This window comes from Hyaena hyaena, unplaced genomic scaffold (genome assembly GCF_003009895.1).
Source record: "Hyaena hyaena isolate Hyena2069 unplaced genomic scaffold, ASM300989v1 scaffold_294, whole genome shotgun sequence".
In the NCBI taxonomy this organism is placed as follows: Eukaryota; Metazoa; Chordata; class Mammalia; order Carnivora; family Hyaenidae; genus Hyaena; species Hyaena hyaena.
In genome coordinates, this window is record NW_024080923.1 from 528,975 (window position 1) to 555,923 (window position 26,949).

Here is a 26,949-nt window from a genome sequence, read left to right on the forward strand (position 1 = left end):
TATCTTTTCTTAGTTTTATTTCTAAGTAACTTATCACTTTTTTGTTCTTATAATTAGGATTTTTCCCCTAGTACATATTCTGTCATTATTGCAAATATATATAAAAGGAACTAAAACTCAATAATGAAAAGCCTGTAATCAAACTGAGTTAAAAGACTTTGCCTATTTATTTATTTATTAATGTTTTTATTTATTTCTAGGAGAGAGAGAGAGAGAGACAGCGTGAGCAGGGGAGGGTCAGAGAGAGAGGGAGACACAGACTCTGAAATAGGCTCCAGGCTCCGAGCTGGCTGTCAGCACAGAGCCTGACGCGGGGCTCGAACCCACGAACCGTGAGATCATGACCTAAGCGAAAGTCGGACGCTTAACCGACTAAGCCACCCAGGCGCCCCAAGACTTTGCCAATTTAATGAAGACATCAGAATGTCCAATAAGCACATAGGATGGTGCTTGGATTTTTAGTTATCAAGGATATGAAAGTTAAAACCAAAACACATACTGAGGCACCTGCGTGGCTCAGTCAGTTAGGCATCCAACTCTTGGTTTCAGCTCAGGTCGTGATCTTGCAGTTTGTGGGTTCGAGCCCCACTTTGGCTCTGTACTGGCTGCACAGAGCCTGCTTGAGATTCTCTCCCTCTCTCTCTACCCCTCTCCCACTTGTGTGCTCACACTTGTGTATACTCTCTCTCAAAATAAACAAACATTAAAAAAAAAGCCACAACACACACAAGAATGGCTAAAATAAGTAGACATAGCCCACATTGGTAAAGATGTGGAGTAACTAGAACTCTCTTATATTGCCTGTTAGAATGTAAAATGGTACACTTAGGAAAACTGTGGGTTTTTATAAAGTTAAACATTTCCCACCTATGACCCAGCAATCCACACTAGGCATTTACTCAAGAGAAATAAAACATATGTTCACAAAAAGGCTTGTATATAAATATTTACAGATACTTTATTCAAAACAACCCAAACTGGAAACAAACCAAATGCCCATCAACAAGAGAATGGGTAAACAGATTATGATGTATTTATACAAGGCAATACCCTCAGCAATATAAAAGAACAAACTATTGATCTTCTCAACAGCTAGAATGACTCTCAGGTTTTTGTTTTTTTGTTTTTGTTTTATTTTTTCTTTCTTTAGAGAGGGAGACTGTGTGCAGGCAGGGGAGAAGGAAAGGTAGAGAGAGACTCTCAAGCAGGCTCCACCTGTGCTGAAGGCGAGCCTGACACAGGGCTCCATCTCACAATTGAGAGATCATGACCTGAGCCCAAATCAAGAGTCAGCCACTTAACTGATTGAGCCACCTGGGCGACCCCTGAACCTCACCTTTATGTGAAATTCAGAGCCAGGCAAAGCTCAACTGTGGTGATACAAACCTTAATAGTAGCTTCCTATGGGATAGTGATGATTGTGTAAGGGGGTTCATAGTACCTGGAAATGTTTATCTTTTTTTTTTTTAAGATTTTATTTTTAAATAAAATCGAGCCAATGTGTGGCTTGAACTTACAGTCCTGAGATCAAGAATTGCACATTCTGTTGACTGAGCCAGCTAGGCGAAACATTCATGTCTTGATTGGAGTGTTGGGTACATACATATATACATTTGTTAAAATTCGTCAAATTTTGCATTTCATTGTATATCAGTTTCACCTTGATTTTTTTTTTAAATTGGAAACATGGATGCTCTTGAAGTTGTTTCCCACATTTTAATTAAAAAGTACCAGTGTTTTCTACACTGATTATCTTGTGAAATTTTTCATTATTTCTGTTGGACACTAATATCTGGGTTATATTTTCATAATTGTGAGACATAAATGGGATTGCTTTTTGCTCCTTGTATAAAAAGCCAAAGGTTAGTTAAGCTCTACTGTTTTTTAAATTTTTTTTCACATTTTATTTTTGAGAGAGACAGAGTTTGAGTGGGGGAGGGGCAGAAAGAGAAGGAGACACAGAATCCAAAGCAGGCTCCAGGTTCTGAGCTGTCAGCACAGAGCCCAGCGTGGGGCTCAAACCCACGAACCCTGAGATCATGACCTGCGCTAAAGTTGGACGCCTAACCGACTGAGCCACCCAGGCACCCCAAGCTCTACTGTTTTTAAGTGTATTTTGTATTTTCAGACAATTCTGTATTTTAACTTATATGTTTCACAAATTTTTTAAGTTTATTTATTTTTGAGAGAGTGAGAGCAAGCGCAAGCACACACAGAGGAAGGGCAGAGAAAAAGGAAGACAGAATTCCTAAGCAGGTTCAACACTGTCAGCACAGAGCCCAATGTGGGGCTTAAACTCACTAACTCTGAGATCATATCCTGAGCCAAAATGAAGAGTCAGACGCCTAACCAACTGAGCCACTCAGGCATCTCTAGGTTTCACACATTTAATACTTGTATGAATATCATTTATATTTGTCCATATAATGGTTAGGTGTCAGGACGCCCCCCCCGCCGCCCGTTATGTTAACTTCCATTGACACTCTTCATTCAATATTTGTTGAACCTAATTTATTTCCAACAGTGTTTTAGACACTGGGGATACAGTAGTGAAGCAGACACACAAGGAAGGACCCTGTGCTCACAGAGCCTGCAGACTGTGGGGGAGGAAGCTGACAAATATAACACACTAGACCCCTTGAGATAGCACTTTGAGCCCTGGGAGGAACTCTTGAGGAAACTGGAGGGGCCGCTTTCCATGGGCTTTCACAGAGAGGCTTCAGAGGTGATGTCTGAGCTGAATATTGGAATAGCAGGGACGTGTTCATTCTGTGAAGTCATGGGGGAGGTATTTTTTAAAACTGTACTTTATGATTAGACAGCCTTGATCATAACCCTTTATTATTTTCTCAGTTGGTCTTCATTATATTTTTTCTTAATTACTCCTTTCTGAGTCTGATTTTTTTGTGTGTGTGTGACTTTATGGATGTACGACGCTTTGAGCACTTGTAGCTTTGGGCTTTTCTGGTATTAGTCTAGTCTGGATTGTTCACTTTTTCAAAAATTTTTTTAAAAACTTTATTTATTTTGAGAGAGAGAGAGAAAGAGCATGCATGAGTGGGGAAGGAGTAGAGAGAGGAAGAGAGAAAATCTCAAGCAGGCTTTGCACCGTCAGTGAAGACCTGACTCAAGGCTCAAAGTCACGAACTGTGAGATCATGGCCTAAGCCGAAATCAAGAGCCGGACGCTTAACTGACTAAGGTACCCAGTGCCCCTTGATTGTTCACTCTTACCAACAGACCATTAGTCTGCACAAAGATGCCCTTTGCACGTATTTGATCACATAGGTTTAGAAGAGACAACTTCAGTACACACAGAAGCAGAGATTGAATTTATGTAGTTTTGACAATGGCCTCTCCCTAGGTCTTCTCTTCTGAGCCCACATTTTAGAATCCTAAAGCTGTTTGGGAACCTTTCTCTCGGCATTGTCAGCGCATCCGGTCTCTGTGTAATTTTATGAGCTCTAGCAACCTTTAGCAACCATCCTAAGACTTTCCTAGTTGAAACTTATTTTCTGTTCCTAAGAGGACACCTTGGGTAAAGTTGCCATGAATTAAAAAGTTGAGAATTGAGTTCATTCATAAGCAAACGTAAGTAGGAGTTGGTTTTTTCCTGCTGTAATAGTCCTAGTTTATCATCTTGGTCTTTAAAAATATCAGTTATATTTTAAGGAGTTTGGTGTATGAATAGAAAGAAAATAAATGTACATCTTTATAGTGGTCCTTCAAGCTGGCACTTTCTAAAAACTCAAGTGTCTGGGATTCCTCCTCCTCTGCCCTGTCTCCAGCCGTGCTGCACGTGTCTCGGTGGGTTGGACACCTGATCTCGTGCTGGGTAGTCGGAAGGGAAGAAGACAGTTGGTTCCCCAAGTGCCAGCCCCTCAAACACTTCCCATCATGTCTGATCGCAAGTACTTGGAGGGCACGTGGCTTCTAATCTCTGTCTCCTCAAGACCAGGCCTGGGAAGCTTTGGAGAGTTCCCTCCACGTGCGCTTCTACCCTCATGCCCAGGAGCCCCGCTAATGGCCTCATCCCCATGTGTGCTTGGGCACCAGTGTGTTTGGAAGTCAACTCAGAGACTCAGGGCAGTAGCAACTAAGAGTATCTCTGAGGACTTGCGCATGTGGTCAGGTCACATTTGACATCCTTTGATAAAAATATAGAAAATAAGCGGTCCTTTTCAGTGTCAGGAATTAAACATGTGTAAGAATGTTTGAAATTGTGTCTGTTAGGTTAATTCAAAAAATATTTCAGGTTTTGGTGTTTATTTGCTTTTTTGCTGTCACTCTTTTTTTTTTTTTTAATGTTTTATTTATTTCTGAGAGAGAGAGAGCATGAGAAGGGGAGGGTCAGAGAGAGAGGGAGACACAGAATCTGAAACAGGCTCCAGGCTCTGAGCTAGCTGTCAGCACAGAGCCTGACGTGGGGCCCGAACCCACAAACCGTGAGATCATGACCTGAGCCGAAGTCGGATGCTTAACTGACTGAGCCACTCAGGCACCCCCGCTGTCACTCTTTTCTTAAAAACGTTAGTTCTTGCTTGGTTCAAGGGTAAGGCTTACTTCACTTTTAATTTTTGAAACAGAAGCATAAGAGAAGTTAATTCATTCTGAGCTAAGTGTTTACTGTGTCAAAAATAATTAGCTAACATAGTCTGAATTTACATAATTTCCAGAATCTTTTATTTAGACAGTTAACAGAAAGCGTGTAATGCTAGAAAAGGCAACTAATAGGAGAATAGGGGTGCTAATTGTTGACTTTGAGACTATTGTATACATCTCACTTCAGGGTATATGAACACTTTTCTGCAAAAGCTCCATCTTGCTTAAGTGGCTCCAATATAGACTGTGTGTGTGTGTGTGTGTGTGTGTGTGTGTAATGACCCTAGACACAATGACACAACTCAGGACTCTTCTTTCTTTTTTTTTTTTTTTAAAATGTTTATTTTTGTGAGAGAGAGAACGCATGCACACACACGAGTGGGGAAGGGGCAGAGAGAGAGGGAGACACAGAATCCAAGGCAGGCTCCAGGCTCTGAGCTGTCAGCACAGAGCCAGACGAAGGGCTCGAACTTACAAACCGTGGAATCATGACCTGAGCTCAACCGACTGAGCCACCCAGTCGTCCCTCATTTACCTGAGTGTTTTGGTTCAGTAGCTACTTGGCATGGTAGAAGCCCTCCAGTCATTGTATTTGAACATATGACTGGACGTGGTCAAACTCTTCAGGGACAGGGACTCTTCTATGTCCAGTGCCCTGCATCCACATTCTGTAAAGCAGAACAATGAGTGGGACAAGGAGACTTGGCTCTGTTTACTTCAGAGAGTTTATTGATTCATGCTGCGCGGGTGTTTACTTAGCGCCTTTTGTCTGCCAAAGCTTTGGCTTTGACTAGGGGCATTAAAGAGGTGAGGAGATAAGCAGGTGCTGCCGCACCAGTGGGGGTGAGTCACAGGTGTGGGAAGCTGTTTTCACTGCCAGGAATAGAGAGGCTCATTCAGGTTACCTCAAATAATGGAGCAGTTTTCTTGTAAGGACACTCTGAGATTAAAGAAGGCTGGCATTTAAACTTCTGGGTCTCTTGGGAGTAGAAGAATTAAAATTAATCCAGTGGAATATAGTTTGGGAATGGAGATCGCTGGTTACACAAGCATGTAGATATAGGAAGACAGGACTTCAGTATTCTGCTGGAATGGCATTTGGGAGAAAGTTAAGCCTATATAAATATTGCTGTATTTTTCCTTGAGAATTTACTAAGATCATGGTCAGTATCCCTTAAAAGTGTTAGGAATTTGCGGTGCCTAGGTGGCTTAGTTGGTTGAGTGTCTGACTCTTGAATTTGGCTTAAGTCGTGATCCTGGGGTCATGGGATCGAGCCCTGTATTGGGCTGTGTGCCGAGCCTCCTTGGGATTCTCTCTCTATGGGATTCTCCCCCTCTTCGCATGCTCTTGGTCTCTCTCTCTCAAAAAAAAAAAAAAGAAAAGAAAAAATATGCTATGAGTTTTGCATATTTGCTTGCTTTTTCAGGCAGATGATGCATTTCCTATCTTTTCCTTCTGTATTCTCCTAGTCTCCAGTATTGTGTGTATGTGTATGTGTAAGTAAATACACAGAATATCCACAGAATAGGAAAATCAGAAGATGGAAACCTGGAGTCTGGGAAAACTTAATTTGACTTCTCATATTTGAAAACATCATCTGTTAACTTTTTGTGTGTGTGTGTTTATACTGCTGTTTACTTAGTATATTTTGAAAACGGTAATATTAAAATTGATCATAGTAACTTGCAGTAAATAAACATCAGTCCCTTACATTTGAATAGGAATTTAGAGTTTACAGGCATTTTCAAAGTTTCTTTTCTTTTTTTAAGTTCTTTAGTTTTTTTAAAATTCTTTTCTGAAGTTCTTGAAAATTTTTTTTAATGTTTATTCATTTTTGAGAGACAGAGAGACGGAGCCTGAGTAGGGGAGGGGTCACGCGAGAGAGGGAGACACAGAATCCAAAGCAGGCTCCAGGCTCTGAGCTGTCAGCACAGAGCACGACGTGGGGCTCAAACCCACATACCGCAAGATCATGACCTGAGCCGAAGTTAGATGCTTAACTGACTGAGCCACCCAGGCGCTCCTCTGAAGTTATTTTAAGATTCTTTCTTAAAACCCTCTCTGAAAGGAAGCAGGCAGGTCTTATTTTTCATATTTTAGAAGTTGAGAATTGAAGTCAAAGTTACACTGTCCACCCCAGGTGTCATGGGAGACGGTGGGGCTTGGGAGTGGAGCACAGGCCTCCTGACTCCCGTTGGTCACCTTGCCTTGTGTGGCAGCCCTCATTGCCAGGGTTACCAGATGCTGGCAGTGCCCTTCCTCACCTCCCTCCTGGTGTCCTCTACTCCTGAGAGAGAACACCAGGCACACTGGGCCCAGATGTACATTGTTTTCTTCGCAGCAAGACTTCCATCATGAATCACAACCTTCTTCCTTATTTTGGTAGCTAGACTAAAAAATCTAGAGAAATTGTGGAGGTTACTATTAGGTTTTTTTGGTAATATTTATTTTTGAGAGCATGCACAAGATTGAGGAAGGGGCAGAGAAAGAGGCGGATGGGGGATCCATAGCCCACTGTGGTGCTCGAACTCATGGACTGGAAGAGCATGACCTGAGCTGAAGTCGGATGCTGAACCCACTGAGTTCCCCAGGAGCCCCGAGGTTCCCATTAGTTTGCCAGAACTTTCTCCAAGAAACACTTGTGCTTCGTCCCTGCAAGTGGGTATGGAGGGATGTGGGTCTAAGGGATTGAGTTCTTGGTATTTGTTGTCAAAACCCAGTATTTACCTTGACTGCTGCAGGCCGCTTGCCTGGTGTGCCCGTCTCCTTAACTGCCTGATCGCATGCCTCATTCACTATTGGGAGGTAGAAATGATAGTCATATAACTTGTCTACTCACCAATTTAAAAACGGACACAATTTCTAGCAAAAATATAAAGGAGAAATAAAGGACAGTAGTCTATAGTAAGTAAAATGTCCATCAGCAGGTGTGTACTTCAGTATGTATGTGGTCATTTAGTACTGGTGACTCAGATACCTTAAGTGGCATTGCTGCAATGACATGATTTTTAAAAAAAAAAATATTTATTTTGAGAGAGGGAGAGAGTGTGTATGTGTGAGAGAAAGAGAGAGAGAGCAGGGGAAGGGGGTAGAGAGAGAGAGTCCCAGGCAGGCACCATGCAGTCAGCATAGAGCCCGATGCAGGGCTGGATCGCACGAACCGTGAGTTAGTTACCTGAGCCAAAATCAAGAGTCTGATGTTTAACAGAGTGAGCCACCCAGGTGCCCCAGTGATGAATATCTCTTAGTAAAATTCCAAACAAAACAAAATACAAAAAACCCTGTAAAATTTCTTCGATTTATGTTGTAGTTCTGGAAAATGTAATGCATATTAAGACTGTGTAAAATAGGGGCGCCTGGGTGGCTTAGTCGGTTAAGCGTCCGACTTTCGCGTAGGTCATGATCTCGCGGTTCGTGGGTTTGAGCCCCGCGTCGGGCTCTGTGCTGACTGCCAGCTCAGAGCCTGGAGCCTGCTTCAGTCTGTGACTCCCTCTCTCTCTGACCCTCCCCTGCTCACACTGTCTCTCTCTCTCATAGAAATAAATAAAACATTAAAAAAAAAAAAAGACTGTGTAAAATAATGGTGTTGATATGTAATCATTGGTGTGATCTAGGTTCTGATGGTTATAAACTGGCTTTTTTTTTTTTTTTTTTTTTGCCAATATGCATGTTCAGTGGGATATTTGAAAGCAGTGCAGGACAAAGGGGTGAGATTTGGGACAGTTCTGGTTCTGTGTTGTCCGCCAGATGCCAAGGACATCCCTGAATTACTGTGACAGTTGAAAGAAAATGGCACTTGTGTTGCAAATCTCTGCCTTAAACACGTGGAAACCTAAGGGATCCCAAGAGAACAGAGACTTCCCGACATTTCAGATCAGAAACTCCTAGTGCTGGGATTTCATTGTCTCAAGAGCCCGGACAGAGCAGGAGAATGTCAGCTCTGCTTTTGCTGCCAGGAGGAGATAGGTGTTTTTTGCTTTCCTCATGCCTTTGTTGGCCTGTACTGTCTCTTCTCAGCATTCCTGGGGTGGAAAGGTTTTGCACCCTCTCCATTCTCTGTCCTTGGAGCTTGCTGGGGAGGCTTTCTTTAGACTAGGTTCTGAAAGTCCTGTGAAAAAGGGGGTTGAAAGTATCCAAGAACCCTGATATCCTGTCCCCCCATCCCTCCCCCACTCGTGCTCAGTCTCTCCCTCTCAAAAATAAACATTAAACAAATTTAAACTTCGGAAAAAAATTAACCCTTAGTAACAATGGGAATCCATACGGAAGGAAATCCTATTACTTTGTGACTTCAGGAGTTAGTATTTTTGCTTTCTCTTCTCTCTGAGGCAGCATTTTGGTGCTAGATGTGCCTCGGTTCAAATTCTCCAGCTCTGCCACAGAGTGGCTTTGTGATCTAAGCAAATGAGTGTCTCTGAGCTTTACTGTAAAAATGTCCTCATCGGTAATATGGCGATGCAGATACTTAACACCGTGGTTGCAAGGATTCATGTAAAACATTTGACCGTTTTGTTCTAGTACAAGTTCCTATGCATCCATATTTTTTCATGTAGTAAAACCATGAAGCAGATAAAATTTTTGTCTTTTTAAAGAATTTTTATAAGTTTATTTTGAGAGAGAGAGAGAACACATGCAAGTGAGTGGGGGAGGGGCAGAGAGAGAGAGAGGGAGAAAATGGGCGCTGGAGCTTAGAGAGATCATGACCTGAGTGGAAATTCAGAGTCGGCCTCTTCCTGACCTCCTGGGGTGCCGCTTTGTCGTCTTTTTTAACTTGACCTATTTCCATAGCATAAACAATTTTTATAATTACCGTTTTAAAAGTATTGAAGTATTAAAAAGTATTATAGCATATAATGACATTCTGCCATGAAATATACTGTGGGCATGATGTCCTTTCTGTGGATAATATGAACCTTAAACTTACTTGCTTATCTTAAGAAATAAAGCTCTTAAAAACGTCACTTCTTGACATAACTGTAAGAAGCGAGAGGAAACAACAGAGCTGAGTTGAGTGTGGGCAGTGGGCCCAGCAGCCTTCCCAGGTGAATTGATGCGCTTCCACGGACCACCTTGAAATGGCAGCCTTCAGCATACCGTTTTGGAGGCCTTGACCTCCATGCTGCGTCAAAATTATCAAAACTATAAATTTAAATCTGAGAATATCAAAGATATACTGTGCTTCACTTAATAATGATTTCAGCATACATGAGCATTTTTCACTTTGTCTTCTATTTTATTTGCATTATAAAAATGATACTGCTAATTAGAAATGTATGCTGTTGACCAAAAATAATTCACTGAAAGTTTAAGCAGACAGGCATTTATTTGGGCTGTTAGGATCGAAATTCAGGAGGCACAGGGTCAGGGAGACACCTGAGTCCTAGGTTGTTGCTGCATCCCAGGAAGCCAGAGGACAGGGCAGGGTTAGTATAGGTCAGAGGGCTAAGGGTGTGGTTCTCATTCTCCTCTGTGCAACACAGGGATTGAAACTAAATGACCTGGGATTGGTTGGGTTAATACACAGATGAGGGGCTGAGCCTGTTAAACTTTTGAAGTGAAGAGTGAGGTGGATTCAGGTGTCTCAGTGGGGAGAAAGTTCATTCCCTGCTGAGGGCTTGCAGCTGGCCGAATGGTTTTTTTTCCTTAAAGTTAATGGTTTTTCTAATGAGGTTGTGCATGGGTTCCTCTTTCTCTATGCCCCCCCCAACTCCATTTTAAAAAGAGACTCTGTTAGCTTGGCTTGTTTCCTTTATTTTGAAACCTCCTTTTATAGACATATTGATTTTTCTTTCTCTAGTAGTATTTCTGTATGATAAATATCTAAAAGTAGAATTACTTTATTAGAGGACACATAAACCTTGTATGGCCCTTGATGTGGTTGCCGAATTGTTTTCAAACATACTATGTAGATTTACATAGAGATCCCCAGTCAAGTAGTTTCAGCCATCCAAAACTTGGGAGACTAATTTAACAGGTGAAATAATTAATTTTAATTTTAATCTCTTGGCTCCTAGTGAGTTTAAACCTGTAATTTTCATATATTCGTGGCACTTCCTTTTGCATTACTTATTCTTATTTTTCCTGTATTTAACTTATATATATAATAATATGTAATCATATTTGCTTTTTTCTTTTAGCTCCGGTAATAAACCGATTCACAAGACGCGCCTCAGGTAAGCCAGTCTGTATTATGGATTTTGCTCATTAATGGTGACATTTCTTAAGTAATAATAGTGGTATTTGACAAGAAGTTGTGATGAGAATAATTACTGTGGAGTCATGATTTATTTGTTGGTCATTTTCCCAGAAAACAACCATCTGATATAATTAAGAATGAGGAAATAATTGGAAATGGCCTCTCAATGGTGAAACTTAGAATCACGCAGTGCAATGAGGCTAATGCATGTTTTTAAATGGAGACTTACACCAATTTGTTTATTCCTGCTCTTGATCAATTATTGTCTGCCTGGTTAGCTGATGTACCAGCCACAGTTCAGAAGGTTTAGAAGATGGGTAAGGGACACGCTAGAAACAGTGGTGGATGAGAGTATTTATTTATGTATGTATTTATTTAATACAATTTGTTGTCAAATTGGTTTCCATACAACACCCAGTGCCCCGATGAGACTTTTTAATAAGGGACAGAAACACTCTGAAAATGCAGATGGGAGAACTTGTCGTCCTTGGGCCATTTGGAATCAGTGAATTGCTTTACATTTGTTAATGCCTCTGAGGCTCTTGCTGTCTTAGAGATCCCATAGTAACCGAATGCATAGTCTCAGTGATAGACCTTAGCCACTCACGAGTGCTTGAATTAGATTGGCTATGCAGTGTACTACCTGCATTGGTAGGGAATACCGGACACAGTTGAGAGTGTTTCTGTCCAAAATGGTTTAAGGAAAGTGAGTTTGGGCATTGAAGTGGATCAGTTATTTGGAACATTTACTTAAGTGGAATGCCTTCTTCTCTGAAGACAAATGACACTGCTATATTTGAGTTGAGAAAATTACTCTTTCTTTTAAATATGACTAGAATTTTTTTATTAAAAACAGAAGGTAAACGTTTCAGACATATCATTTTTGATGTTTACATAATACAGATGAGTAATTTATTTCATAAAATTACCTCATTTCCAACTGTGTTGTATTATGAAAGGTGTTTTAAGGTTAAGTTTATTTTTCACCTGTCGGCAGTTTACTGGTGCAATTTATTCTTATTACGCAGTGACCAAGGATTAAGTAAATGTGGTATGTGGGGGGTTAGTATCTGCTTCATCTCCTGAGCTTTTTGTAATCTGAGGATGTATTTATTTTAAATGTTGCAAACAAAGAGTAGATTGTAATGACTTTTGTGGAACGAGGAATTTTTATGTCCGCAAGACATCAGACGTTATCCCAGAGTGGAACCCCTCGAGTGTGAAGGTGTTACAGTGCAGGAATGTAGTTTTTTATGAGCAGTGGTGGCAAAAGAGAGGAACAATGACAGAATCTGTAGTATGATACCTCGTCTTGTAAAATTCTTTCCGCAAACACATAGTTTAGGAGTTTTTGAATAAATTGCCTCCTTTTCGGTCTCAAACTGTCTATGAGACATTTATATCTGGGCAGGTTGTGTTAGTGTTTGTTATACAGCATACTTATCGTCATCTGATGGGTCAGGGGCTCCAGCTTGTAGGTTAGTTTTGAAGCACCGTTATTTTAGTGTCTCCATCACCACGAAGTCTGTGTCCATTGTATCTCAGGAAGATGGAGCTGGAAATGCAGAGAAGATGGAATGCCAGCAAAGAAATCATGCATTCAAGTCAAGGGTTGTGCTTATTCCTAGAATGATGGGCAGTAGGAAATGTCAGGAAACAATCTGATTTAAAGAAAAACAAACAGGGTGATGTCAAGCTTAAGCGTTGTGTCATGTGCAGCAAATAAGCCTCAAAAGGAGTAAAACTTGTTACCCTAGTAACATAACATGCTGAACTCCTCATGAGAATGAATCTTGACCGGTTATTGGAAGGAAAAGAGGACCAACTTTTGGAGACTCCCTGCGCGAAGCATTTTATGTGCACCTTCAGTCTTTCAGGCAAGGAGAATAAACTTACTGCCTTAGATAAAAAGAGCAGTGCTGTAAGAAGGAAAAAAAATGAATGGGACCTATTAATCATCTACATGTCTGTAATTTATTTGACTCTCTAATTTTTTCTAGAAGTTTATCGAAAATTTTTCTGGGAAAGAAGAATATTGAAACAGTCTTAATTCATCTGGAGGAAATTCTGTAGTTCTCTCTGTTAATTTAGTGGCTAAAAGTAACTTAATTTAGTAGTAGAGAGATATGTCAGTTTCTTTTGAAGTATCATTTCCTGAAGATAATAAATGTTTACTTAAAATGTAGAACTTCCTACTTGATAATTAACAGTAATTGTTAGGATATCTTTTTCTGATGGAGTTTTATTTCATAAGTACTTTTTCTTTTCAGAAATAAACTATAAAACTTATGTAATACTTATAATTTCAAAAAAAAGTAAGTCAGGTAAAATCAACCAGAACCTTATGTTATATATGAGTTTTTTTCTTATTCACTATTTTTAAATAATAATTACAATAATAACTCCTGCATAGTATATGATAACATGCTATGGTTATTGCTAGGTTTTCAGTCACTGTTGATTGAATGAAAATAGGAAATAGGTTACAATATATTTCTCAACTTGTGGCTGAGTTTTCTAAATCTTTGAGGTTTTGGCTTTTGCTATTCATACTTCATCTTTCAAAAATGAATATTTATTTCAACCTGAGTAATTGGAATAGAACATATCCCCCTTTTTGTGTCTTTTTCATTTACTATAGTTCATGAGGATGAAGGAGTGTTTACATTAAGAAGTATTTAGCAAATGCGTTTTTTAGGATCATTTTTACACCTTAAACAACGCTGTTTCTGCTCAACTCTCTTCATGTATTTTTAGTGCCGGCCCCCAAACCTGTCAGTTTTTATTTCTATACATAGAAGGAGTCCGTGTCACCTAGCAATTTTCAAACAAAATTCCTAGAGTCTTAAGAGAGTGTAGAGGTTTCACAGTTTCTTAAGCTGATTTTCCACTAAGTGCGGGAATGGAAGGCACACAGTAGGGATGATTAATGGGATCCCAGACGGCTGTTAGATTGGGTCGGGTCTGTAAGACGTGACTGGAACTGTCAGGTGTCTCCCGAAATCCAGATGAAATGTATCTTCAGTATCTTCCTGACAAGCACCCCGTAACCTTAATTTTATCGTTTAAAAATGTTTTTTATTTTTATTGAGATAAAGTTGACATGTAACACTGTGTGTATTTTAGGTGTACGATGTGTTGTGGCACGTGGGTGACTCAGTTGAGTGTCTGGCTCTTGATTTTGGCTCAGGTCATGATCTCGGGGCTCATGGAATTGAGCCCCATATCAGGCTGTGTACTGATGATATGGAGCCTGCGTGGGATTCTCTCTCTCAAGCTCTCTGCCCCTCCCCCACTCACACTTGTGTGCTCTCAAAATAAACTAAAAAAAAAATTAAGGCATAAAATGTATCAATTTGATATATTTGTATAATGTAATATGATTACCCATAGGTTTATTTTTAAACAGTACCCTGTGATCCTAGTTTTGAGTAATAGAAATCCTACTTTTGTTCTTTTTTAACCCATTTCCACTCTTCATCACCACTTCTTATCGGGACATCTTTTTATAAATACACAGAAGTCATACATAATCTGTTTTATAATAACATGAGCTATTACGTGGTTATACGTAACATACATAAAATTAACATAAAAAGAACATAATCTGTTTTAGAATTTTGATGATATTAACATTGACAGTGTGGAGTATTTTGGAAGATTCTTTTTCTTGGTGGGGAAATGGAAATATACTATTTATTCTTCTTACTACAAATTGATGGTGGTAGTAGACGGTCATTTGATAAATCCTTGAAGAGTAAGACCTCACACAGACAGCAGCCCCGTTGTGTCTTTGTTCGCCTGGGATATTATATGAGACAGACCCTAGAGGGTGGGGTTTCAGACTGGAGTTCAGACCCCTGTTCACTGTGTGACTTCGCACCTGAGTTATTTACCACATTGAGTCTTACTTTCTTCTTTTCATTTTCTTTCAGTTTGGGCTCATAGGAGCAGTAGTCAGGCTTGTTGCAATGGTTAAGCTAGACGGTTTTTACAAAGCAGGGTGTCCAGGCTGTCAAAAATGTTAGCGGTCAGCTGTCTTCTGCACATAGTTTAAAACAAAACAAAACAATAAAATCCTCGGTGCTGTGCCCTAGTCTATCACAAATAAGCCTTAGGGCATCATAGCACTGTTTGATACCATTCCTTAATATGGGGCATCTCTTTTTATTGTTTGCATGTTATGGTTTTTAAAAACCATTATGGTTTTCCTCTGTGGTTTTGTCTCTGAATTGAAGAAAAAAAAAGAAGAAATTTCTCATTACTCTGGAGACAGTACCTTGCAGTGTGAAGTCAGACCTCTCTCTGATTTTGTTTTAACCCCAGGATTTTACTTTGAAAAAAGTCAAGCTTACAGAAAAACTTGTAGAATAGTTCAGTGAACACTTTTCTCTAGATTTCCCAGTTGTTCGTGTTTGCCCCTTCTCCTTCCTTACATAGACAAGCTCATACACACACTTTGTTTTTTTACTGAACCTTTTAGGAATTATGAATACTTTATGTGTATCTCCTAAGAGCAAGGTCATTGTTCTGCATAATATTACACTCAAGGAATTTAACCTTGATACAGTGCTGTTATCTAATACATAGAGTCCAGTGTCCTCAGTTGCCTTGGTATTTCCTCTCCTCCTCTTTATCCAAGCTTATTCAAGGATTTTATGTTGCTTTTAACTGTCAGGACTCCATTTTTCTGATCTTTCCTAAATTGACTCTGTGAAATCTGCTTTTTCTTTTTTTTTTTTTTTTTGAGTTCTGAAGGTTATCCCTACCAATGAAACCGTTCCCTTTATCACCTCTTGTGAATTCTTAGGCTGCATGGGAATGTCCACTGTGTGGTCACAGTGCCCCCGTTGGTGACCGTGAAGACTTTGCGTTGAGTATTGCTTTATTTAGTACTGCTTTCACAGATACTGTTGAGCATTACTTGCTCTGATACGTAATTATTTCTTATAATAGAAGTGAAAATGGAACTCCAAATTATGAATTTGGTGATTTTCTTTTCTCGTGTAGATAATTAGCCACTCTTCAATTTTTAGCCATACCAAGAGCATTGAGTTTTGTAGTGTATTTTCAACAGTGCTAAAATTTTATAAATTTCTCTACACTGGCGTTTGGAGTAATTCAGAGGTGAAATTAAAGTCTTTAAATTTCACACACCCACTGTGTAAAATGATATATTAAAAGCTCAGTAAAATCACCAAAAACAGAAAATGATTAGTCCCTGGGAAAGTAGTGAAATAGCTGAAGTTCAGATCTTTTATCGAATCCAGTTTAGGGAACATATGTTTCCTTGATTTAGGGAACATATGCTTCCTTTTGTTTTGTTGTAGAAATATGGTGTAGCCTTGGTGTTCATTGTTTTTTTTTTTTTTTCCTTTAAGTTCTTTGATGAAAGCTTTTAACCCTCGTATTTTTTTTTTTCAAGAGGTCATTCTAATGTTGCCCAGCTAATTTGCTGGAGTGAATATATTTATGTTAATACGTTACTTTTGAACTGAATTTTGGAAGCTCATTTCAAGCTTGGTGATTATCAGCACTAAATAATGCATATGAGGAGGATACTGCTTTAATTAGTTTACTAATTCATTCTGCAGACATTTACTGCATCCCTCCCGTGTGCCAGGCACAGAGGTGGGGATGCAAGAGGAGTAAGATACGGCCCTCCGGAAGTTCACAGCCCAGCAGGGAAGCTGCTGTGACCAAGGGTGGTGAATGCCGAAATATCCACAAAGGAAAGGGAGAGAACCTACAGCTCTTCCAGGGCAGGCTCACAGAAAGGCTGCTGGTTGTAGGGTTCATAACACAGGTTTCAGCGGGGAACAAGGGCAGCATTTGTATCACAAATAGCTACCTGTTTTTATTATAAAGTCCTTTCTCGCAGTACTGTGGTCTCTTCCTTGGTTCAGCAGCAAAAACCTGTGGCGTGGAGTTAACAGATGCCCAAGGCTGTGGACAGCAGGGGCTTAAGGCCAGGATTTATTTCTGCCTTTAGCTAACCATTCCTTCAAAATTTTAGTGTCTCTCTTATCAGAAGAGGACAGTATAGAATCTGGATTCAGGGAGACCTAGGTTGAAATACCAGCTTTGTTACTCACATGTCTACTTATTAAAAGTGTGTGTGTTGCGGGGGCCCCTAGGTGTCTCAGCAGCTTAAGTGCCTGAACTCGGCTCAGGTCATGATCTCACAGTTTTGTGAGTTCGAGCCCCACATCGGGCTCTGTGCTGACAGCTCAGAGCCTGGAGCCTGCTTGGGATCCTGTGCCTCCCTCTCTCTCTCTGTCCCTCCCCCACTCATGCTCTGTCTTTCTCTCTCTCTCTCAAAAATAAATTAAAAAAAAAAAAAAGAAAAACAACTTTAGTCTCCCCTAGATTATAAGCCATATTCTTAAGACTACTATTTTGAAAATAAGTTGATCTGCCTTTAATATTGTAACTTTTAATTTTAATGAGCTGTATGTAAATAGATTCCTCCGCCCCCTCCCCCCCATCAGAATGGACTAGCTGCTTTGAGGAGCTGATTGCTAGAAAGTGATACTGTGGATGTGTAGACTGAGTTTCTGAGTTCCAGGCGTGCATTCTATATTAGCTAATCATTTGATCATGTGTTCTGATCATTTGATCATGTTTTCTGATATTTCAGAAATTAATGAGACAACCTAAAACCAGAAAGTGAATCCAGATCTTCCCCTTTCTTTTATCATCTTCAGCCTTGAGTTACTAAAACCAGAGAACATTGATTTTGTAGTTATTGTTGTACTAAGGCAATATAATTAAACTGCCAAAAGATTAAAATATGGATTAAAGGTGTATTGTTTTTAGAATGGTAGAAAAAAGGCTCTGTCCATTAACGGTCAAACTTCGGTGAGCTCAGGTCATGATGTTGCAGTTGGGGAGTTCAGTCCCTACGTTGGGCTCTGTGCTGACAACTTGAACTTGGAGCCTGCTTTGGATTCTGTGTCTCTCTCACTCTGCCCCTTGCCCACTCGCACTCTGTCTCTCTCAAAAATAAGCATTAAAAATTTTAAACCAAACAGGGGCGCCTGGGTGGCTTAGTCGGTTAAGCGTCCGACTTTCGCTTAGGTCATGATCTCGCGGTTCGTGGGTTCGAGCCCCACGTCGGGCTCTGTGCTGACTGCCAGCTCAGAGCCTGGAGCCTATTTCAGAGTCTGTATCTCCCTCTCTCTCTGACCCTCCGTCTCTCTCTCTCTCTCCTATCAATAAATAAAAATATTAAAAAAAAAATTTAAACCAAACAAAAAATATGGTAGGAAAGAGGTGCCTTTCATTTGAAAGACCAAATAGCTTAAATAATTACGTTGTTAGACCTGTTTCAAGGACTTGCCAGTATTCTCTTTATAAACCTCCATCAGAAAAGGTAGAAGAACTGGCCTTCTCCTTAGGTGTGGTAAAACAGAATTCTAAGTTGTAGTTCCCATCCAAAATTAGACATAGATAGGGGTGCCGGGGTGGCTCAGTCTGTTAAGTACTGACTTTGAGTCAGGTCATGATCTCACAGTTTTGGGGGTTCAAACCCAGCGTCAGGCCTGTCATTCAAAAATAAAATAAACATTAAAAAATTTTAAAAACAGATGTAGATACTTTAATATACTTATTGTATAACATAAAGTTATAGGTTACAGATGCATGGTGTTCCAGAAAAGGCATGTGGCTTTATGCTGTGAGGTTGTTTTCAGAGCTGACTTTCCACTAGTTGCTGGGTGGTGATCTACATACAGTAAGTACTCTGGTGGCTTTCTAAAAATCACATGCTTTTGGGGCACCTGGGTGACTCACAGGAGCATACAACTTCTGATCTCGGGGTCATGAGTTTGAAGTCGGGGGTAAAGATTACTGAGAAAAATAAATGTAACATAAATAAAAATAAACTGCTACTTTCAAGTTACCTTTTTTAAATTTTTTAATGTTTTATTTATTTTTTTTTGAAAGAGAGAGAGAGAGAGAGACTGCGGAGGGTCAGAGAGAAAGGGTGAGCAGGGGAGGGTCAGAGAGAGAGGGAGATACAGAACCTGAAGCAGACTCCAGGCTCTGAGCTAGCCATCAGCACAGAGCCTGACACGGAGCACGAACCCACAAACTGTGAGATCATGACCTGAGCCGAAGTCGGACGCTTAACCGACTGAGCCACCCAGGTGCCCCTCAAGTTACCTTTTTATGTGATCATTTCACTTATTCAGATTTTTTGGCCCTTTGAGAGTGTTGCTTTTCTTTCTTCAGGACATTTACATGAAGGGGACAGTTTAAGTATATTTCTTAGACTGACAGATGTTCTGGGAAATAGAATAATGGGAATGCTTACAATCCAGAATTACATTTTTACTGAAAAAAAAAAGTAAACATTAATGTTGTATCACATAGGCACTTAAGCTCAAAGCTAAATGAAAGTAAAGTTTATCTTTAGTAAAGTCATCTTTTTAGAAGGGAGTGTGGTGTTAGGGTTAGTTGGTGGGACTGAAATCTCTTGGATGGTTGTTACATACCTGTAGGGGAGTCACACTGTCTGTCCCACCCTGGACAGAGACATATTGTACAGTGCCCCACCCTGGACAGAGTCACGCACTGTACCAGGTCCCACCCTAGATGGAGTCCACACTGTACTGTGTCCCACCCTAGACAGAGTTACACATTGTACCACGTCCCACTCTGGACAGAGTCATGCACTGTACCACGTCCCACCCTGGATGGAGTCACACACTGTACTGCATCCCACCCTGGACAGAGTCACACACTGTACGATGTCCCACCCTGGACAGAGTCACACACTACGACATCCCAACCTGGTCAGAGACACACTGTACAATGTCCCACCCTGTATAGAGTTACGCACTGTACCGTATCCCACCCTGGACGGAGAAACACACTGTATGACATCCCACCCTGGACAAAGACACACACTACGACATCCCACCCTGGTCAGAGACACACTCTACAATGTCCCACCCTGGACAGAGTCACGCACTGTACCACGTCCCACCCTGGACGGAGTCACACGCTGTACCATGTCCCACCCTGGATGGAATCACACTGTACCGCGTCCCACCCTGGACGGAGTCACACACTACGACATCCCACCCTGGTCAGAGGTACACTGTACAATGTCCCACCCTGGACAGAGTCACGCACTGTACCACATCCCACCCTGGACAGTGTCACTCACTGTACCGCGTCCCACCCTAGACGGAGTTACACTCTGTACTGCGTCCCACCCTGGATGGAGTCACACTGTACCGTGTCCCACCCTGGACAGAGTCACACACTGTACTGTGTCCCACCCTGGACGGAGTCACACACTACAACATCCCACCCTGGTCAGAGATACACTGTACCACGTCCCACCCTGATGGAGAAACACACTGTATGACGTCCCGCCCTGGACGGAGTCACACTGTACCGTGTCCCACCCTGGATGGAGTCACACACTGTACCGCGTCCCACCCTGGACGGAGTCACACACTGTACCGCGTCCCACCCTGAACGGAGTCACACACTACAACATCCCACCCTGGTCAGAGATACACTGTACAATGTCCCACCCTGGACAGAGTCACGCACTGTACCGCGTCCCACCCTGGACGGAGTCACACACTGTACCGCATCCCACCCTGGACAGAGTCACGCACTGTACCGCGTCCCACCCTGGATGGAGTCACACTGTACCACATCCCACCCTGGATGGAGTCACACACCGTACCGCGTCCCACCCTGGACGGAGTCACACACCGTACCGCGTCCCACCCTGGATGGAGAAACACACTGTACCACGTCCCACCCTGGACGGAGTCACACTGTACCGCGTCCCATCCTGGACAGAGTCACACACTGTACCACATCCCACCCTGGACGGAGTCACACTGTACCGCATCCCTCCCTGGATGGAGTCACACACTGTACCGCGTCTCTCCCTGGATGGAGTCACACGCTGTACCACGTCCCACCCTGGACAGAGTCACACACTCTACCATGTCCCACCCTGGATGGAGTCATACTGTACTGCATCCCTCCCTGGACAGAGTCACACTGTACCGCGTCCCACCCTGGACAGAGTCACAGTGGACAAATTATGAGGCAGCAATCATTATATGGTTTATTTTTGTTTTGTTTCAATATTTAATTATTTTTGAGAAAGAGAGAGAGAGTACAAGTAGGGAGGTGCAGAGAGAAGGAATCACAGAATCCAAAGCAGGCTCCAGACTCTGAGCTGTTGGCATAGAGCCCAGTACGTGGCTAGAACCCATGAACTGTGAGATCATGGCCTGAGCTGAAGTTGGAAGCTTAACTGACTGAGCCACCCAGGCTCATTATATGTTTTGAAGGTAGCCTGTGAGTCCTGTTAAAAGCTAAACTGAGGCATATTAAAAATTTAAGAGTTTATTTGAGCAAAAATCTGTTCAAATTGGGTAGCATCCGATCTAGCAGATAGAAAGGAGCTCGGAGGAACTGTACAAAATTAAAGGCTTATAGGCAGAAGGGAGTGGAAAAAGGAAGTTATGTGAGGCAAAAAAGTGGGTTATTACAAGATTACTTTCTTTTAGGGAGTGGTGGGGTTTGCCTCACTAGTGCTGATTAGGTGACTCCTGATTGGTTTAAGACTCCATTTCTGGGAAAGCTGGAACTGTAATCAAGTATCAGCTTGGTGACATGGGGCTTAGCATAAGTGACTCCATTCTGGACCTGTTGTCTTGTTTTTCACAGTCCCAAATATTTTTCACAAAGTTGTAATTCCCAGAGCTTTTTTCCCCCGCAGTTTTGTCCAAGAGTGAATTCCTCTAACAGGGCAAATGGCTCAAAAGTGTGTATAAGGATCAGTGATTTTGGTCATGAGCTGTAGTGGTCTCCTTTGTGAAAGTAGAGGATGATGGTGATGCCAAAAATGTGCACAGGGTCAGCTGTATGCTGGGCACCGTTGCTCAACTTGGCCTTCCCTGCAATAACCTAGAGCATCACTACCACCATCTTCAAAAAGTTTTTTTACTGTCTCTGTTTTACAGGTGTGGAAACTGAGTTACAGAGTGTTCAATATGCCTAAGGTCATACTCTTTATTTTCTAATATTACCAGTTTATTGTTTAAAGTGAAATCACCTAGAGGCGCCTGGGTGGCTCAGTTGGTTGAGTGTCTGACTTGGGTTCAGGTCATGATCTCACAGTTCATGGGTTCAAGACCTGAGTCAAGCTCCGTGCTGATAGCTCCGAGCCTGGAGCCTGCTTTGGATTCTGTGTCTCCCTCTCTCTGCCCCTCCTCTGCTAGCACTCTGTGTCTCTCTTTCTCTCAAAAATAAACATTAAAAACCTTTTAAAAAATGAAGTGGCATCACCTAGTTTTTAATTCTTTCGTTAAATGGGAGTTCTAGCTCTATTTCCCTGGTCTAATTTTCATCCTAAATTTTGAAAATGTATTAAATATTTTATACACTAAATTCCAACAAAGTAGAGAAAAAGCAATTGTTTAGAGTACCTTCTTTTAAAAAAATTATTTACTTAGAGCACACATGTGTGTGAGCAGAGGAATGACAGAGAGAGAGGGAGAAAGAGAATCTCAAGCAGGCTCCATGCTGTCAGCATGTACCTGAGCCAAAATCAAGAGTCAGACACTTAACCGACTGAGCCACCCAGGCACCCCTTTTGTTTTTTAAGTATCAGAAAAGTTTTATTAGAAGATTCTTACCCTGAACCAGTGTGGCATACGATGTGGTAGTACCCACCATTTATTAAAACTGACTACAGGAAAAAACACTCTTTTCTGAAGTAATCCGTGCGCAAAATGTATCATAAGCAGTTTGTGGTATGACTTGTGCTCTGCCTCTGCCCCCTGACGTTCCGATTCAGATTCATTCTGATCTAAACCTAAGCATTGTCCCCTTCCCTTTTCAAGTGGGAATCTGAAATACTATGTTGCCGCCCAAGTTAATGGATAAGTACCTAGAAATATTGTAAGCCATAATACTACTTGTTTATATGTGGAGCTAGGTAGATTTCTAGAAGTGATTTGCTTGCTATTTAAGTCATGTTTATTATTTGCTTTGTTTATCCCTGGAGAGAGGGAAAAAAACCTTTACTATGGGGAAAAATCATTTAATTTGTTCTGTAATGACTACCATCTACATATCTTTCAGATGACTGCAAATCAGACCAAAGGGTAAAGAGGGAAGGTGTTTCCCTAAGGAAGATGTTATGAGCTGAATAAGTCATGTTTGCTTGGTTTGCAGAATTGTGTTATTAAATACTGTGTTCCTTTGCAGTTATGGATCCTATCAACGATAAAAAGATCTAGTTATATCTTTTTGTACACACTGGAAACCAGTGAGACCAGTGCAGCAAGCAGAATGTGAAATGTGCTGAGTTGTGAGATGTGACTTGGAAGGGGGAAGTTGGACATGGATAGAGCGCCGAGACGAGAGGTCCTAGTTTGCTAATTTTCTCCATTTTCATTGGAAATAATTTCTAGCTTTCCTGTATCTTTAGCGACAATAAGTCAGGATCTTCTTTTTTTCCTTTTTAATGATAAGGATATGTTTCCTACTATATATTAAGTTCAGCTATTAAAATTTTTCTAAAATGGACTCTTTGTAAATCAGTATCCATGTTTTTTATAGCCATGACCAGTGTGTACATATATCTTTTATATCATTTAAAGATTTTTTTATGATAAAATGGATACATGCTCTTGGTAAAAGTCAAATAGTACAAAAGGGTGTAAAATGAAAGTATTTTGTGCTTTTTTTCTCCCATTGTTTCTAATCCTTGTCCTGGTGATCTTAATGGTTTTACTCTCCTGGATGTTTTTCTGCACAAGCATATTTAGTTGGAATTACGATGATATCCAACTTTGCATGTAGTCTTTTTCACCTCACAGTGTATCTTGGACTACTTTTCATATCCTTACATCTAGAGGTGCCTCATTTTTATTTTAATGCCTGAATGCTATTCCATTATATGGATGCATTAAATTGTATATAACAAGGGTGTTTAAATTCCCGGTACTGTAGTTTTGCATAATTGTGTAAAGTCTATAGAATGTATTTCTTTTTTTTTTTTGAGAGAGAGAGAGACGGTGCCTGCGCACCAGTTGGGGAGGGGCGAGAGAAGAGACAGAATTCCAAGCAGATTCCCTGCCATCCATGCACAGCCCAACAGGGAGGGCCCAGCACGGGGCTCGAGCCCATGAACCATGAAATCATGACCCGAGCTGAAACCAAGAGTCGGTTGCTCAACCAACCGAGCCACCGAGGTACCCCCAGAGGAGATATTTCTAAAAGTGAAATTGTTTAGTCACCACGATGAACATGTGAAATTTGTAGAGGCATTATCAAATTGTGCTCTAAAATGGGACACTGGTTTATACTCTTATATTAGGTTTAACAGTGTGAGAACATTTCTTATTATAGGATTTTTAAATGTTTATCAACTTCATAGTTCAGTTACATTTTAGTTGGCAGTTTTTTAAATTTATGAGTGAGGGTTAGCATCTTTTCATTACTGTTGACCATTTGTATTTTTTTGTAGTGACGTGCCTGTTCACTTTTTTTTCCCCTTCCTGATTTGATAAGTGAGCTTAGAGATCAGATGGCTTTGTGTTCAAATTTGGTATTCGCCACTCACAAGTTTAACCTTGAGAGAGTTATTTCATCTCTTTGAACTTCAGTTCATTATCTGTAAAATGTGCTGGTATGTATACTTAACTGATAGGATATTGTTAAGTGATTAATGAAATAATCAGTGTAAAATGCTTAACGCATTTCCCTCACGTATAGTAAGAATATAGCATATGTTTGCTAGCAGTACTACTAATACTACTGAGATTTTTAAAAAATTAAGAATAGTTATTTGTCAGATGCCTTCATAGCACTTATATGACCATTTGGTTTTTCTCTTAACATGATGATATGCTGTTATGTTAATAGATTGTCTAATATTGACCTATTCTTATATTGTTAGAATATAAGATGAACTCTGCTTCGTCCTGACATTATTAATTTTGTTCTTGAGATGTAGTTAACACATACCAACTATTATTTTAGTACAAATCACAACACATTTTGTAACACAGAATCAAACTCTGAATTTTAGGTATATTTCAGAGCACACTGTTGAATGTGCTTTCCTGATTTTGGTGAATTAATGAGGAATCAGACGTAGGAACCGTCTAGTTAGGAACTGTTGGTTGAAATGCCTCCTGATCCCAACATCATGATTTGGATGTATCTTCCATGTCTTGGCTCTCACGTCACCTGGGAGAGGCATTCTCCCTCAGGTAAACAGGTCTCCTGTGTCTCCTCGTGGAAGAACCACGTCATGGGATAGATTCTCATTCAGGATGACACCCCACTCGTGAAGCATTAGCCCCTAAAAGAGTCTGTGCTGAAAAGCGTGCAGCCAGAGGGAGACTTGCTGGGTTCAAACTTCGACTGCACTCCAGATGGGCTGAGGGACTTCGGTTTCTGTAAAATGGTTAATAACAGTACCCTACTCAAAAAGTTGGTGAGAGGATTACATGACATGTTTTAAATCAGATAATGTTAAGCATGCAGTAGGCAGCCCCAGCTTGGTTGGGTGGGAAGGTTTGTATGAGTGCTAGTAGAACAGAGTTACAGACTTGGGAACAGCAGGGTGGCCGGGCTTGGAGGGGGATTTGTGCGCAGAGACCTGGAACTTATTCTCATTCATAGGAAAGTTTGAATGTTTATTCTACTTTATCCTGATGTTTTTCTGATAGCCTAAGCCAAATATATCAATATATTATTCAAGCCAAATTAGTCAATACATTATTTTCTCTTCATGTAACTCCTTTACAGGTGACATTCATTTATTTAATCACAGCAATTCTATGAGGTAGGTCCTAACAGACACATTCTACAGATGAGAAAAATTGTATTTCATAATACTTAGTGATATACAGGGGTCAAGCAGTTAATAAATGGCAGGAAAAAATGGCGGAGCTGGGGTGTTCTTTGGTCTGTCTGAATCATGGACTCTTTTCTCTACACTCTAAGTCAGTTATTTACGTATAATCACAGGTAATAATTGATATCTCTGCCTAAAGAGATGCATTAATCTACCTAACCAGGTAGTAGAATGCAGGGACCCTACTTCATGATTACAGCATGATGAATACCACACACAGCTTTACAAATGAATAGTCAGTAAATAAGAGTGACATTCTGTGTGTTAGTTTTGCTCAAGCTGAAAGCATCTTGTATATGGTGAAACAAAAGTTTGTTAGTTAAAACTGGGCTCATTGTAGGGTGCATATATCATTTCCATAAAAACACTAAAGCCGTTTTAAAAAATACCAACCAGTGGTTCTGAAATCCATGCAACTTAAAACTAAATTAAAGACCTAAGGCCAGCTTTCTTCTGCCATGACAGCAAAATTTGGTGGAAGAGAATAATTTGTTTTGCAAACTGCAAAACTTTTATAATTTATATTCTCTGATTAATGTCTTAGATCAATAAGCATGGGTCCCCCTGTTAGAGCAACACATGGTCCCTCCCTGACTTAGGTTATCACTTACTTTTGTTAGAATTTCATTGAATAGTCTCTAGAATTTGAACTTGGTATTTTGCAAAAGCCACTTTCTTATCAATGACTACTCTATGGTGTTATTCTTACTTTTGGCAGTTGGTTGGAACTTTGTTATCTTGTTTTTTCCTTGTCCTGATATCTTTTTAAACTGGGCTTCTCCTTAATTTTTGATGTTCCCTTGCTTGTCAGCAACTGAAAAGCACATGGAATTCAACCAAGTGAAAATGGAAGTTTATTGAAATAGCAGGTGGGGTGCTCACAAAATCATGGAGCCACCAGGGATGGCAAGAAGGTAGCTGGGCCTTAAGAGGAGCTGGAACTGTTAGGAATCTCTCCATCCATATCCTGTGATTCTCTCTTGCTGGAGGCCGCTTTCCCCATGGGGGGGGGGGGTAGGCCACCACAACTCCACGCCTTAGACCAACAGGCACCAGAAAGAGACTGACCTGGCATTCTCTGTGATTCAAGCCCCCACAAATCCTAGGAAAAGGTTCTAATTAATTAGCCTACCCATCTTGGATTGATCTAAAAGCTGGCTTATTTGCCCGTCTGGGATCTGCTGTGACACAGGGCTCAGAAGACTGACCTCGCTTGCGACTAATTTCGGCTGAC

At 40.8% G+C, this 26,949-nt stretch overlaps 1 protein-coding gene across 1 annotated transcript in view; it reads left to right on the forward strand.

Moving 5' to 3' along the window:
* Nucleotides 1-26,949, forward strand: part of PRKAR2B (protein kinase cAMP-dependent type II regulatory subunit beta) — an 87,453-nt gene that overhangs the window by 9,606 nt on the left and 50,898 nt on the right. Inside the window, exon 2 of the mRNA XM_039247195.1 lies at nt 10,740-10,775. Within this exon, the coding sequence (XP_039103126.1) occupies nt 10,740-10,775 (36 nt within the window). The remainder of the gene's footprint in view (nt 1-10,739; nt 10,776-26,949) is intronic.